This window comes from Triturus cristatus, chromosome 4_1, assembly GCF_964204655.1.
Source record: "Triturus cristatus chromosome 4_1, aTriCri1.1, whole genome shotgun sequence".
Classification (NCBI taxonomy): Eukaryota; Metazoa; Chordata; class Amphibia; order Caudata; family Salamandridae; genus Triturus; species Triturus cristatus.
Genome location: NC_140585.1, coordinates 518596163 through 518611002, shown reverse-complemented (window position 1 = coordinate 518611002; position 14840 = coordinate 518596163). Strand labels below are relative to the sequence as shown.

The following is a 14840-nucleotide window of genomic DNA, read 5'->3' as shown; positions in this document are numbered from 1 at the left end:
GGAATTTTGATAGTGCGCAAGCGTACAAAGGTCTCGTGTCTGATTTAAGGATACGCAGCGCTGTAAGGTGGTCACGTGTGCCCAAGATTCTACATAGAGGTTTGAGCCAATATGATCTGGGGAATTTATATTCTGGGCATGCGAAAAGCACGTGTGCAATAGATTCAATTTTGGTTTCACAGAAAGGACAGAAAGGAGAAGTTTGGGAGGGAAATTTCCAGCGGCCGGTCAGCTCACGCACCGGGAGGGTACCAACCCTAAATTTGAAGTAGAGAGCACGGTCATATGGCTTCTGAATAATATCAAGGTAAGGCTCAAAGCAAACTACATCTTTGAGAAGAAGGAACTCAGTGGTGCATCTACCTAGTTGGGAGCTAGAGTTCCTTTTACCTATAACCCAACTCCAGTAGATTTTCTTTAGTACAGCTTTCGGGGGCGAGGTTCTGTTTGTCCAAGCATCTTTAAGACCAAGATCGTAGAGGAGGGTCTTGACATCTTTCAGCCACTTGATTTTATTCCAGGAAGGCATAGAAAGTATTTCAGTCAGACCCTCCGCATACTTGGTTAGCTCCGGAGTCCGCCAAAGCCGTGCCCAAAGAAGTAGGGGGCGTATTTTTGCCAGGTCTGACAGTGAATGGCACCCTAAGTCCGACAATAGAGGCACTATAGGTGTACTCTGTGGGAGTGCCATCAGTTCCTTGTAGAAATTGGAGTCGGATCTAGCCAGTGCCACGATATTATTTGAGCCCCATAGTTCAGCACCGTAGAGCGCTGAGCTCACGCCCTTTGCCCTGTAAATATCTAGTGCTGGGGCTATTGGCCTAGTTGAGGATGAACGGTGCTCTCTAAGAAGGGCACCAGTGACCCTTTTGTGAGTTAAGAGCATCTTCTGTACATGGGATACCCAGCGCATGGTGTCTGTTATGCGGATGCCCATATAGTCGAACTCTTTGACCCTTTCAAGAGGAACTGCATTTAAGACTGGAGGCCGACCTAATTTCTTCGGAGGATTCAAAATTAGGTATTTTGTTTTGGTGGTATTAATAATAAGGCCTCTGTCATTGCAGAAAGATTGAAAATTGTCCAAGAGAGTTTGCAAGCCCATGGGTGTCTTAGACAGAAGGAGGGTATCATCAGCAAACAGGAGGGTTGGAACACGTTCGCCCGCCAGGGAAGGTGCATCTGCCGGAACTTCCCGCAGATGGTCCACCACCCCGTTCACATAAAGTGAGAAGAGGGTGGGAGCGAGAAAACATCCCTGGCGGACGCCCCTGTTTACTGGGATTCTCTCCGTTTTCTGGCCCTGGGGACCCCAGCGTACTTGGGCGTAATTACCATCATGAAGTTTTATTAGCAGGGCCAATAGATAAGAGGGGATGTTCATCGAGGCCAGGACACGCCAGAGGTTATCTCGGGGAACAAGGTCAAATGCTGTTTTTAAATCTATGAAGGCTAGATAGAGAGAGCCCTTTCCAAGAAGGACAACCTTCCAGTAGATAAGAAACAGCCTAAAGACCTGTTCTATAGTGCCTGTTCCGGCCCTAAAACCTGCTTGATAATCAGAGAGGATGCCATTATCATCCACCCAAGCTAATATCCTCTCCAGTATCACTTTCCCGATGACCTTCTGGGAGGAGTCGATCAGGCTAATCGGCCGATAATTAGCAGGATCGTCACGGGCACCCTTTTTGAAAATGGGAACGACCTCGGCCCCCTTCCACGATTCGGGGACCGGGGCGCCATTTAAGATGGCATTGATAAGGGTAGAGAGTAGCTTCCCCCAGTTCAATGGATCAAGCTTGAGGACATCTCCAGGAATGCCGTCCGGGCCAGCTGCTTTCTGCGAGATGATGGACTTGATAGCACTATGTACCTCTCCTTCCGTGAAGGGGTCAGCATTCGAGGCATCCATGAGGGGGGGTAAGTCCTCGGGCGGAAACTTTGCCACATTCTCAGAACCAGTAGAGTATAGTTTATGAAAATGCTCGTACCATGCTATACCAGTAATATTATATGTCAGGAGATCGTGGGCTGGTCTGTTCTTTGTTCTTATAGCGTCCCAGAAGACACCGGGATTACGGTTGGAGGAGGCCTCTCTTAGGGTCTGCCAGTACTGCTCCTCCCAGGACTTTTTGGCATTAGAGACGGAAGTCTTATAGTCTTTCCTAGCTTTTTGGATCGCAGATGCAATCCCACTTTTTAGGGCCACTATTAAGGCAGATTTCATAATTCTGCAGCTTTGCGTATACCAGCCATTCTTTAGGATAGGTTTAGGCCCTCCCTTCGATGGGCCACCCTTATTATGTATTCGGAATATATTTCCCAGTTTGGAAATAATATCATGAAAAACAGAGGGGGCCCTATCGAGTGCAACCTGATGGGTATTTGATTGGGCCAACTCGACCTGTGAGGCATATAAAATTGACTTTATTAATTCAACCTTGTCATCATTCAACATGACTTTGTGCCATTTGAGACGCCGCTCACAGTTGGCAGGGAAAACCTCAGTGGTTTGCAGAGAGCTGGCTGCTCGAAGGATCGAAGGCCCTTGTTGATCTACCCATAGTGATTTAATACAAAGAGATAGCTGGTTATGGTCACTATCGTGAGAAGGGATTATTTCCATGTCCTCCATGAATGCCCAAAGTTTAAGGTCGAGAAATATATAATCGATCCTTGAACTATGATTAGGCCTGTTGTGGGTGTGCGCACCCTGAGGGTCAGAGGGTGTTCTCCCATTGGCCGCCCTTAGGCCGAATTCCAAGGACATGGTATTCAAAAATACAACAGACTTAGTCCATCTCTTGATAGGAGGCAATGTTAATGACGGAATGCCACGTTTAGCGTCATCTTCTAGTAGATCAGGAAGATCTACTGAGGCCAGGGGCTCGAAGGAGCAATTAAGATCTCCTGCTACCAGGACGTAAGATGCGTGATGACACTTTCGCAGTTCGTCCTCTAGGAGTACAAGTGTGGGTGATAAAGCTCCTCCACTAAGGCCTCTTGCGTAAATATTAAATATATCAAGAGACTTATTCCCCTGGGCTCCCTTGAGGGTTAGACGTAATAAATCTGGGGAAGCAATATGGGCCTGCCTAATGGTGCAACCGAGTGAAGTACTAACCCAGATCAGCAGGCCGCCCAAGGGGCGTCCTCTTCCCGACCGGGAGGGAGTGGCTGGTATGCAAAAGGTGGTGTAGCCAATCATGTGGTGCGGTTCTGTTGCCCAAGTTTCCTGGAAAATACAGATACTGTAGGTTGTTATGAAGGAATTCCAATCTGGGAGGTCTAATTTGTTAGCAAGACCAGCTACATTCCAATTTAGGATCCTGAGAGAAGGAGGGATAGCAGATGTGTCTTGCAATGCAGGTGAGGTGGAATAATTAGTGGTAGCCAGGATCGGGGTACAAGAGGAAGTCCGTGGAGTGTGACTAGTATCCTGGATAGTTGAGGTGTGGTTGGGGCAGTGCTGTAGGGTGTGAGGACTTGAACCAATTTGAAAAGGAACCTTATCAGGATCAAGAACTGCTTCAGGATCTCTTGAGATGGCATTAATTCCAGCAACTGGAGGAGTATCTATCACTGCTGGAATTCCGTGTCAATAGTGCTCATAGCAGCTATAGGTATCGTGATATCTGCTGGGGGCAAAAATGGGAGGAACCCTATCATTGGTGTTTCCAACTCCCTTAAAATAACCATCATAGGGTGATTGGAAAAAAGAAGGGTATAAGTAGTGAGGGTAGGAGATATCAGAATAGAAGTGGTTTAGGTCTAAACATCTTATGCCACTCATAGTGGGTTGTTGGCTGTTACAAATTAATCTTGTAACCCGGGGGTCCCTAAAATTTATAATGATACAGTCACCAGACGTATTTTTCGGTTTTTTGCCCACCCAGGATACCCTTCTGACATGAAGAACCTGCCCATTTAGGTGTTTTGGAAGCGGCCTATTAGCATTCAGCCAGTGGATTGTTTTATTATGTAATTCAGTGTAAGATTCTGGCTTGGCGGCTTTAGGGCGCGGGACTCCAGTCAGAATGGCAACAAATGGTAGGCACTCCGGTGGGAGATCAATACAAGGTAGGGACTGCTCAGAACCAGTAGGGAGGGCTTTAGATTGAATTTGTAAAGGTTCATTGGTAGATGGTTTTTGGAAATTTTGAGCAGATTCAACATTGTTTCCCGATTCCCCGGCAGTTGGATAACTATTGGTCGAGCCAAAGGCTGATTTGTTATTTTGAAGAGAGCTACCCAAAGATAGCATGGGTAATGGAGACCTTAAGTTAGATGAGGTAGCTCCATTCTTTGAGCCCAAATTTAAGGCAGCATTTGGTTTCGACAATACAGCTTGAAGTATAGGTTTGTTGGGGGTAATTAAAGATGGATCAGTAGTAGTATCATGATCCTTGCCTATCTTTGAGTGCAACTTGATTAAAGATTTGAGAGAAAAGAAATTGTCAAGAGAGGCCTGCTCAAATCTCTCAAGCCTCTCAGACAATAACCTTACTCTTTCCATCATGGGAAGTAAGAAGGATTTAATAGTTTTTTCCAGTTGACCAATCAGTGCAAGCTGAGGATCAGGGTCATTTTGGGATACAGAGTGTTGAGGAAGTTGTTCTGCAACAGCATCAGTGGTTAAATTAGCCCGGTGGACAGGGGGCGACCTTATCCTGGAAGGATGGTGCATAGGGGAAGCTGTGTGACCCACTTTCTTACCCGTACCAGTGCGTGATTTGCCTTTACTTTTCTTGTGAGCTTTTGTCTGGTCTTCCCTGTTACCGCTACCCACTCTTTTCCTTTTGTTTGGGACAATTTTTGGGTCCACTACAGTGGGTGGCTCAGTAATTGCGGGGGTTGCAAGAGATGGAGTAGCAGTATTAGCAGTGTTAGGTGTAACTTGAGAAGCAACTAACAGGGGAGAGTATGAAAGATCCAACAATGACACAGGGGCAGGGTCACTAGGACCAGGAGAATTTGTATCTACACTCGTCAGTGGGTGTGGTGAATTCCCTGTTAAGATGTTAACCGCTTGAGTGTTGGCTTGTGCGGGTGAAACAGCTAGCGTAAAAGCGCCCATTGAGGAACGCTTATCTTTTAAAGCGTCCAGGGAAAGGCGTCGCTCTGTAATTGCAATTTCCTTCTCTAATACAGAGCAAGCACGAATTATAAAGTGGTCAAGAGTGCCACTTACAGAACCTCCACTTACTGTGCTTCCCCTTCCCGAGCGTGTAAACATAGCCATGGCTACCAGATAAAAGGAATAGTCACAACGAGAGGTCTAAACAACCAGTCTGTTATAAAGCACTTCACCAGATATGTCCAACAGCAATGTAAAACGTACCAGTCAGGGGTGTGCTGTGGGTGCAAGAGGGGTGGGCCAGCCCGGCCTCCTTTGGCCCCTGACGGCCACAGACGGCCCGCCCTCTGCCCGGGCTCAGCCCGGCGCCGCCCGCGCGCGTCCCACGACGCGGAGAAAGGCGCGAGATTTTAAAGCGCCTCCGGGCGCGTTTGCAGCGTCAGCGGCCGCAGGGGTGCTTGGGGGCTGTAGTCCCCGCTCTCTGCCGTGAGATGTCGGCGGCAAACAGGCGAGTGGCGCCAGCAGCGCTAGCGTGTTGGTGGCAGCAGCGTGTTGGTAACGGCAGCGCGGCCAGTTCCCTCCAGGGCAGCAGGGCAGCAGCAATATCAGCAGGCGGCAGGCAAACAGGCAAGTGGTCTCTGAAAAGATCCCCCGCTCCTCCGTGAAAGGCGCGAGATTTTAAAGCGCCTCCGGGCGCGTTTGCAGCGTCAGCGGCCGCAGGGGTGCTTGGGGGCTGTAGTCCCCGCTCTCTGCCGTGAGATGTCGGCGGCAAACAGGCGAGTGGCGCCAGCAGCGCTAGCGTGTTGGTGGCAGCAGCGTGTTGGTAACGGCAGCGCGGCCAGTTCCCTCCAGGGCAGCAGGGCAGCAGCAATATCAGCAGGCGGCAGGCAAACAGGCAAGTGGTCTCTGAAAAGATCCCCCGCTCCTCCGTGAAAGGCGCGAGATTTTAAAGCGCCTCCGGGCGCGTTTGCAGCGTCAGCGGCCGCAGGGGTGCTTGGGGGCTGTAGTCCCCGCTCTCTGCCGTGAGATGTCGGCGGCAAACAGGCAAGTGGCGCCAGCAGCGCTAGCGTGTTGGTGGCAGCAGCGTGTTGGTAACGGCAGCGCGGCCAGTTCCCTCCAGGGCAGCAGGGCAGCAGCAATATCAGCAGGCGGCAGGCAAACAGGCAAGTGGTCTCTGGAAAGATCCCCCGCTCCTCCGTGAAAGGCGCGAGATTTTAAAGCGCCTCCGGGCGCGTTTGCAGCGTCAGCGGCCGCAGGGGTGCTTGGGGGCTGTAGTCCCCGCTCTCTGCCGTGAGATGTCGGCGGCAAACAGGCGAGTGGCGCCAGCAGCGCTAGCGTGTTGGTGGCAGCAGCGTGTTGGTAACGGCAGCGCGGCCAGTTCCCTCCAGGGCAGCAGGGCAGCAGCAATATCAGCAGGCGGCAGGCAAACAGGCAAGTGGTCTCTGACAAGTTGTACAAAGAATGATCCCCACCAGGAGCATTCTCTATGCTGCTCAGCCCGTAACCAACTGACTCAAATACGCCAACATTCTCACACACAGTCATACAGGCTGAGAAGCATACTACAACAACATTAGAGACTTTTGACAATGCTAGAAAGTAACACCCCCTTGTTATTTGTTACTATATGCTCTTGGTGAGAAGTGCTGACACCTTCTGATTTAATGCATGTCAGCTATGTCTACATTTGCTGGTATAGTCGCTGGAAAGTACAACCTACTTGCTGAGAAGTCCAAGTTCCATTCAGGAGGTGATTTGGCTTTCCAGGGTACATTTATATACAGCAATCCCTTATTAACAGTTTCATAACATGAAGCTTGACTTTGATATGCACCTGTAGTAATGCCAAACTATTCCTCTGCAAATAAATATTTTCCATATCTAGTAGACTTGGCAGGCTACCATGCATTGCAAAAAGCTCAAACAGAGTCAGCCTACTTTACAACTGTACACCCTTCTTACTAGTACAACCAGTATTTGGGAAAGGATGTAATAATAGAGCACAACATTCATGTTTGGTCATTGTTAAAGGCCATGGCCCCTAAAAATATAGTTCTGGATACGTGCCTGTGCTAGAGACTTTTGTTTTTGGTATTTATCCTACTTACCATTTTCAAAATAGAGAAATGAATGGACATTGACTTTTCTAACTGGTACTGTTGTATGACGTGCATTTTGAGTGACCCCAAGACACCAACACTAAGAAGACACTGGTTCTTTCTGAGTTTTGATTCACTTTGACCACTTTATAGAAAGCCTCTCTATATTGAATTAGTGGAATTTTTATTAAGACAAGGTAGAAGCTATGTAGCGATAGAAGGGGAGGACTAATCCGCATAAATACCTGCTGGCATGCAAACTCCTAGTGGCAGCAGTTTACAGAGACTTACCTCTGAGGTGCAACTATGATGGAGGCCTACAACAGAGCTAGAGGAGAAGAGCAAAAAGGTAACAAAGAAGCTAAGTGTAACCAATTCAGTGTTGACAATCAAATGTTGACATAACTAATTTTGGAGTGAAATAATTTGTTGGGATATTTACCAAGAAATATGAGTAAGGATACAATCTCAGTTTCTGTACCAGTTAAATCATTACAGCCAAACTGTCTTACTTTATTTTGTTTGCATTCACGCTTTAAACACATTAAATGTGTGCCATCTCTTTATTTGCTGAATACAGTCAATCATTGTAGTTAATTCATGTAAACACTGTTATTGTAATTTTGCAGTAACTGTTTAAAAATGTTCAATTTACATTTAAGCTATCTTTGTACTACTGGATGTTGGTTACAACACCATACACAAAATCGGAAGTGCATAAAACAAATCCAAAGGAACCTATGTCTCCATAGTACTAGGTGCTCCAGCTCCTAGAAAAAAAGGTTTTACTAGTCGTAAACTACCTCAGGTGTCACCATTGGGGCCCAGAACCCACTGAGTGCCTTGGCCCCCTGAGAAAACTCCCCACTGATAGTGAAAAGAAAATTGGCTATGGAATGGCTCTTTTATTTGGGAAGCCCAGAAACTATGATAGTAGCACAGTATGAACCCAACAACAGCTGGTGCAAGACAACAGTAGCACACTCTGAGTATGTAATATATGCTCTCCTTGTGATATAAAGGAAAGCGTACAGGCCAGCATCCTGTTAGGATATAGTATACCACAGTGTTGACTGCATTATTGCAAGGCATGGGCAGTCATATCAGAATGCCTACTTCAGATTCACCAAGGGTCATCAATAGACCTATTCATGTCTGGTATGGAGGCTAAAGTCCTCGTGGGCCAAAGACCCATTTGGAAATCATCCAATATATGACATTTCTGTATTAAAGATGTGGTTTGCACTTTGTATGTTGCACCTGTCCTCCCATAGTACACTCCCGATTTGATTATTTTAGCAGTCAAGTCCTTGCTCAGTCAATACTAGAAATTGCCTGACAAGGTTTACGTTTTTGCTCTTTGTCAGAGAGGGGGTTCCCTTCCATTTAAAGAACTTACCTGCTGCTTGTAATCCGGGGAGGGAACGCTGGGAGAGAGAATTGGGTAGGTCCCTGAGCCAAAAAGAATGGGAGCAGGTAGCTTACAGAGCCAGACACTCGGCATATCATACGGGCCTCACTGTAACCTTCACTAAAGTCTCTACATATTGGTATTATACCCCGGAACGTGTCCACGAAATGGATCATAGTAAGGAGGCCGCCTGTTGGAGGGGATGCGGGCGGGTGGGTACACTGACGCATGTCTTATGGGAGTGTCCCCTTCTCGACGCCTACTGGCAAGAGGTGATAGACAATGTAGACTCCAGTTTCGATACGGAATTGCCGTGCCTCCCAGCCTATATCTTATTAGGCCTCCCGAACAGACTGATGTATCCATTGAAATCCCGCAGGGGCAGGCAGATAGCCATAGCATTGGGGTCGGCCATACAGAATATCCACAGATTATGGCATGTGCTCGGAATGGAGAAAATGTCATTGACAGTAGCAGGGGACGCGGAGAGGTTCCTTGACATATGGCAGCCATTCCAGTCCTTACTGGTCACAGAATTCAGAGAACTGACCTGCCCGAGATATCTTTGACTCTTACGGCTCACCGAGTCGGAAGCCTTGGCCTCTTAAAGGAGCTCGAGGTGGGGACCTCTAGGAGAGGACCATGAGGGGCAAGGGAGCGGATCGGAGGTGCGCACTGGATGAGGGGAGGGGTAGGGGTGGGGGGAGGTTGGGAGTTGGGAGTCAGGGAGGGATTCTGGGTAGGGAATTTGGGGGGGGGGGTTTCGTCTGAGTATCGATGGCGGTTGAAGACCAGCACGACGGTTATGGCTGCGGGTCCTTACGCCTTGTGCGGAACTTTGACCGCCGGGTAGGGGCACGTTTCAGTGGCCTATATCCGCAGGTCCACTCTTCTCTGATGTACTCAGAGGATGTGTTACGCCTAGTGGAGGGGTTTCAAACACCGGCCTCCAGTATGGGGGGTTTATTTTGTCCTCTCCAGTTTGAGATGCGGCCGGCCCTGAGGGGTTGTAGGCGGCATGCTGTGTTTAAATATGATCTGTCCGCAATAACCTCGCGGGGGCTTAGACATGCTGATATACCAGTGCAGTAATCCGCCGGCCCGCAGGGTTGTAGGCGAGGGGTGCTGATACCGTTGATGGTACTCTGTTAACAATAAAAATATTTAAACCTAAAAATGCAAAACATTTGTACCATCAGCATCACTTTAAAGGCTTTGCACTTTTAATCCCCACAATCATAAAGTGTAGTATTGACAGGATGGGAAAAGAGAGTGGGCATCAATTGCAACAGAATGCCTGCGAAACCGTAAATTTAGCAAATTACTGTCTCTGCCCCTACATCGCCTGAAATGTTTGACGAGGAGCTGAGTTTGTACCTGTTTCGCCACATGGAGTGTAGAAACCTTGAGATGGCGAAAAGTATGTGTCTGATTGCAGGATCCTATAGGTTACCAGATGCCGCTTAGTTCCTAGAATTACAACATACTGGAATCTACCATTTATCCCTGGCCTTCTAGTATGCTGGGCAGAAGAAAAAGCTATGCACCACTGATTCACATGAAATTCCACAGGACGGGCGAGCCCTCTCAGTGGTTCTGGTGGGGCCAGCCCAACTGACAGTAAATGCCTGTAATGATATGTTAGCACTTTTGCATGTTTTACCACTCTCCTGCAATGTGCTCTCGATATTTAGTAACATTTATTCAACTTTCAGCAGTTTTTTTCAGTTCAATTTACTCATGGAGTGGCTAGATTTGTACTAGACACCTGTTCACATACTTCATGATTTTGTAGCCATTCATCAGAGGATTCCTTCCATTCGTGAGTCCTCACCTGCTGCTGATAACTGGGGTGGAATATCACACAAAGTATGGCACATCCACAGCAACTGACTTCCCTCTTGCTCAGAAGCCCATTTTTTGTTTTTGTTCTTCAAGTTCAATTTCTGTGACTTCAAAGTGTACGGGCATTTCTGAGGTAACAAGCTGGATCTGTTGTAGACGTTTTAATCATTGAACTTGCTGCAGCCACATTAGTTTATAAGGAACAAAGCCTTATTTCATTGAGCTGTTATCCAGGAGGCAAATCTCAGAGTTAATGGTGGTGGCGCATCTCACAGTTTTGGTGGGCATGGATCAGAAGATGCTGAGAAATAATGAAATATTGACAGTGCTGCCCTTCTTTTTTAACCACCTGTAGTGGCATTGTCCATAGCTACTGGAGTGTCCATTTATTTCAGGAAAATGAACATTTTAGTAGCAGTACTAGATGATTGTATTCTTTTGTGGTAGAACTTGAGGCACTGAGAACAAGCTGCAATGAACGGAAACGGGGTATTGTTGTTCTGTATTCATGGAGTTTCAAAAATGTATGTTTTGGTTCTCTCTAGGGCATTTGCTTTCACTTGCTGCTTCACTTCTAGTTCTAATGTTGATTGATGGAGCTTGCTTGAGCGATAGACCAAAAACCTTCAAATTCCATTATTGTTATACGTAAAAACTTAAATGGTGCTCCAAACCCCCATTCCCTACCCACTCCCCTTCTCTCTCAATCAACACTACCAGGGGTTGGTCGTTTGTGGTGCTAGACTTTCTGGGTTTTTTTAGTAGTAAGTTATACTTGTAAATTATGCTTCATTTATTTTCAGGGGGTGGAGACATGTAAGTTACACCTTTTCAGTAACTTTGTACTCGTTTTTGTGAATAGCCTAAAATAATAAAGTTTCTCAAATGTTTGAGTATATTACACATATAGATTTACTCACAGGTGTTATCTACCTTTGTTGATAGCCCTGCTCGTTATGTCAGGTAGTGGCTGAAGATGTAGAATTTTGCACCTAATAATATGTTTATTGCAAGGTGTACACTCCAAACATATTTTTTCACGTACTTCCTGTGATTAAGTCTAAAGAGTTGTATATCGCAGATTTTAGCTTCTTTGCTTGTGAATCTTGTATATATATATATATACACACACACACACACACACACATATATATATATATATATATATATGAGCGTGTTTTCCTATTGTTAAAATAAAGTGTTAGCAATCTGAAAAATATAGCAAGTGCAAATTATAACTATCAGGCATAAACTATGTATGTAACAGTTACTACTTTAAACTCATTATGGGCCTTATTCATAAAGGACTTTCTATGAGAAGCCGCGTCTTGCGCCTGTCTTAGGTGTAAATTACTCCTCAATCGCAAAGGCTGATTCACAGAGCATTTTCCGTGAGTTGTTGTGCCCTACACCAGGCTTAGGTGTGACTTGCCCATACATTTCCAGAAGTAAGACATGCTTGCTTGCCGAACAATGCTTTGTAAATCAGGGCCCTGCTTAAAGCCTCCCCAAAGGCCAGAGTAAGACTGTAGAGATGTCACAGACGAGCTTTTGGAACAAGGGCATTCATTCGCTCTGATATTAAATGGGGGGGGCCTGCAGAACTTCTGATTTTAGCATCAAATATATCTAATATTACTCAGTGTCTCGATGGATATAATGAACTCATAAATAGAAGCAAAGGTATAGCATCATTCTACAGTTTGCATAAAAAAGCTGGTGATATTATTAATATCATGGGTCTTTCTTGAACTCACAAAATCTCTTCCTGTCCTTGTGCAGCTCCTGGCGGAAGAAGCCAACAACAATGCCTTCATTGACAAGCTGGAACTGGAACACTTGAGGAGTCTGCAGCAGATTCGGTCCCTCGAGGCGAGGCTAGAGGTCAGTGTCTGTCATTTCACTGCTAATTACACCATTGGGAAACTACAAAGGAAACTCACAGCAGCTGCAGATGGAGATTTCCATTTCACTTCCACGTACATTATGAATAATATGGCCATTTGTTTCACAGGAAAAAGAGACACGCACCAGCCGACAATGACTTCCTTCATGTACTTGCTATTTAATTTTCTCTGGCTTTTGGGAACTTCTCTTCTTTTTCCTGACTACAAAAAATGTGAATTTGGCTGTTAAAAAGTGGAATATATTTTAATTTAAAAAATGAATTAAGACCAGTGTGTCTCAATTGAGATATGCTGAAACGTGTATTTTGGAGGAAAGTGAAAGTTCCCCATGCGAGTCTGTAGTGAGGGAGTGAATGTGGAGGCCTTTGTGCCCTTGGCCTTTATGGTGCCAGTTTGGTGCCTTAGCAAGAGGTTGGCTCCAGCAGTGACAAGGCTTTGCTGTATGTTAGCCTTACATGATTCTCTGCTCTTGCGTGAGAAAACTGCCCAGTCCAAGATCACGAGGAGTTTGTGGGTGGGCGCTGCGCAATTGCAGGTGCCAAAGCACCAACATGGACACTCACAGGACAGTATCTCACTAATGGGGTCAACTACAAAAAGATTGCACTTTAACAGAGAGAATTGCAGAGAATGATTTTTTCAAAAATCCCAAGACAAGGTACATGTCCATTTTCTATGAGAAATCATTTTCAGGTCCTTGTTGTTAGGTTTAAGCTATCTGTTGGTGATGATTGCGGACAATACCAATACTGAAAAAGTGTACTTAGGATCAGCCCATTAAATACAATTGATTGGCTTTACTGACGCATAGCCTCTATACCCTCTATACCATCCTTTTGATTCAATGACTTGCTTCTTTCCACTGCTTACCTTTAAGGAACTATGGTTTTATTTTTCTAGCAGTACTCCAAGAGAATTCTTCCTCTCTTCCTCATGTGCTGCTTCCCCGCTCAAATTCTCACTCATGATGTCCATGTTTCTCTGCCACCCCCAGTTCATTCAGTTATGTTTCATCCCTTATATCTGTTTTCTGCTTTATTTAAATTTTATTTTTCAAATCCCTTCTGCCCCTTCATTGCTCCCTCACACTCCACCACTCTCTTGCTTTGCTCCCTCTGCTCGGCATCAGTGACTTGCTAACTCCTCAAACTCTTCCCAAATGCATTTGTGGTTTTTTTTAAAGTTCATTTAGTTTTCTTTTTTGGAAAGCCTGGTAGCTGCACTTTGCTAAATGTGGGTCCTTTCACTTCGATGAAAAGTTTCTAAATTTACTGCTCCACGATTGGTCTCTCTCTTCTTGTTACTGCAAATGTGTGTGTATGAATGTTTGTAAATCCTCATGTTGTGGTAGCTTAGTAATTATGTGGATCAGCAAAAGCAGATGGGGTAAGTGAGAACTATTGAGGTTGCTAATGGTTGTTTGCAGTGCTTTTGGATGAGATGGTTTGTTGCAAGGCTTAGTCTAGAAGGAGATGGAAGTACTGGTCATACAGCACATTGAAGTGCTCCCCATGTATGGGCCGTTGTGACCTTATTGAAAATGTTCCCATTCCCATATCTGTTGCTTCTGTAGGGGCAGTGCCAAAGAGACATGGTGGATGAAGTGTAGTTTGGGTGCCCCATGCACTTGTACCCATTTATTTTGATGAAGTTGGAGAGGAGAGGGTAACTGGCCACACTGTATGAATGTGCCCAATCCACAGTGCCCATTGCATCCAATAGTTAATACTTTATAATTGGCTTAGCCAGTTCTGCCTAGTGCTTTGGCATTCACACTCCTTAGTTTTGTTTTGCTGCATTGCTCCTGATAAGTTGTGCCATACCTTTTGCACTCTGCTATATCATAAAGTATATTCTGCAACCTGGATATCCCTCATTAGAGCCTGCACTCAGTATATTCCTATTTATAAGCCCCACCACCTTTTCTGATACAAGTTCTTTGGAAACTGATCAGGAGTTACATACTTTGTTTTTGGGTATAAATTCTGTTTAATTTGCATCTAGAATCTGACTTATTTCCGAATTCCTCACTGGATGTCACGTACCGAAGCACCATCTTGTACAGTACTGGATCCTGAATTGGGAAGAGATAAGACTATGGATTCTGCATTAGTTGTTTGTTTTTAGGATCATATTAAGGTCGAGCCTAGGCAGCGTTTGTGCTGTCTCTTTGAGACATGTTGTACACACTTTATGGGCTTACATCCCTCCCGTCGCTTTTTATTTGTAAATTTGATTGTCCTTTAAAACAACTTGCTTGCTAGTGGTTAATCTTTCCTCTTTGTCCCTCCTTGTTGTTATTTGTTCCCTCCCACAAAGCAGTGCCTTACTACTGGTATCTTTCTTCTCTGGTGCTTATCTTATCATACCTGGGACAATTATTTTCTTTCTTTCTTGTTGGTCTTTGTAGAAGGTTCACCCGTACTGATTACCATCGGCATTTGTCATTTTCATTCAGTATATAGGTTACAGACAGCATTTTGTTGGCTTTCGCATTGTTT

The 14840-nt window shown here is 45.6% G+C and overlaps 1 protein-coding gene across 2 annotated transcripts in view; it reads left to right on the top strand.

Moving 5' to 3' along the window:
* The window catches only part of LMNTD1 (lamin tail domain containing 1), a 1465565-nt gene that overhangs the window by 897129 nt on the left and 553596 nt on the right, over positions 1 to 14840 (top strand). For both annotated transcript variants that reach the window (XM_085652774.1, XM_085652773.1), the window contains exon 8: positions 12215 to 12316. In XM_085652774.1, the coding sequence (XP_085508900.1) occupies positions 12215 to 12316 (102 nt within the window). The remainder of the gene's footprint in view (positions 1 to 12214; positions 12317 to 14840) is intronic.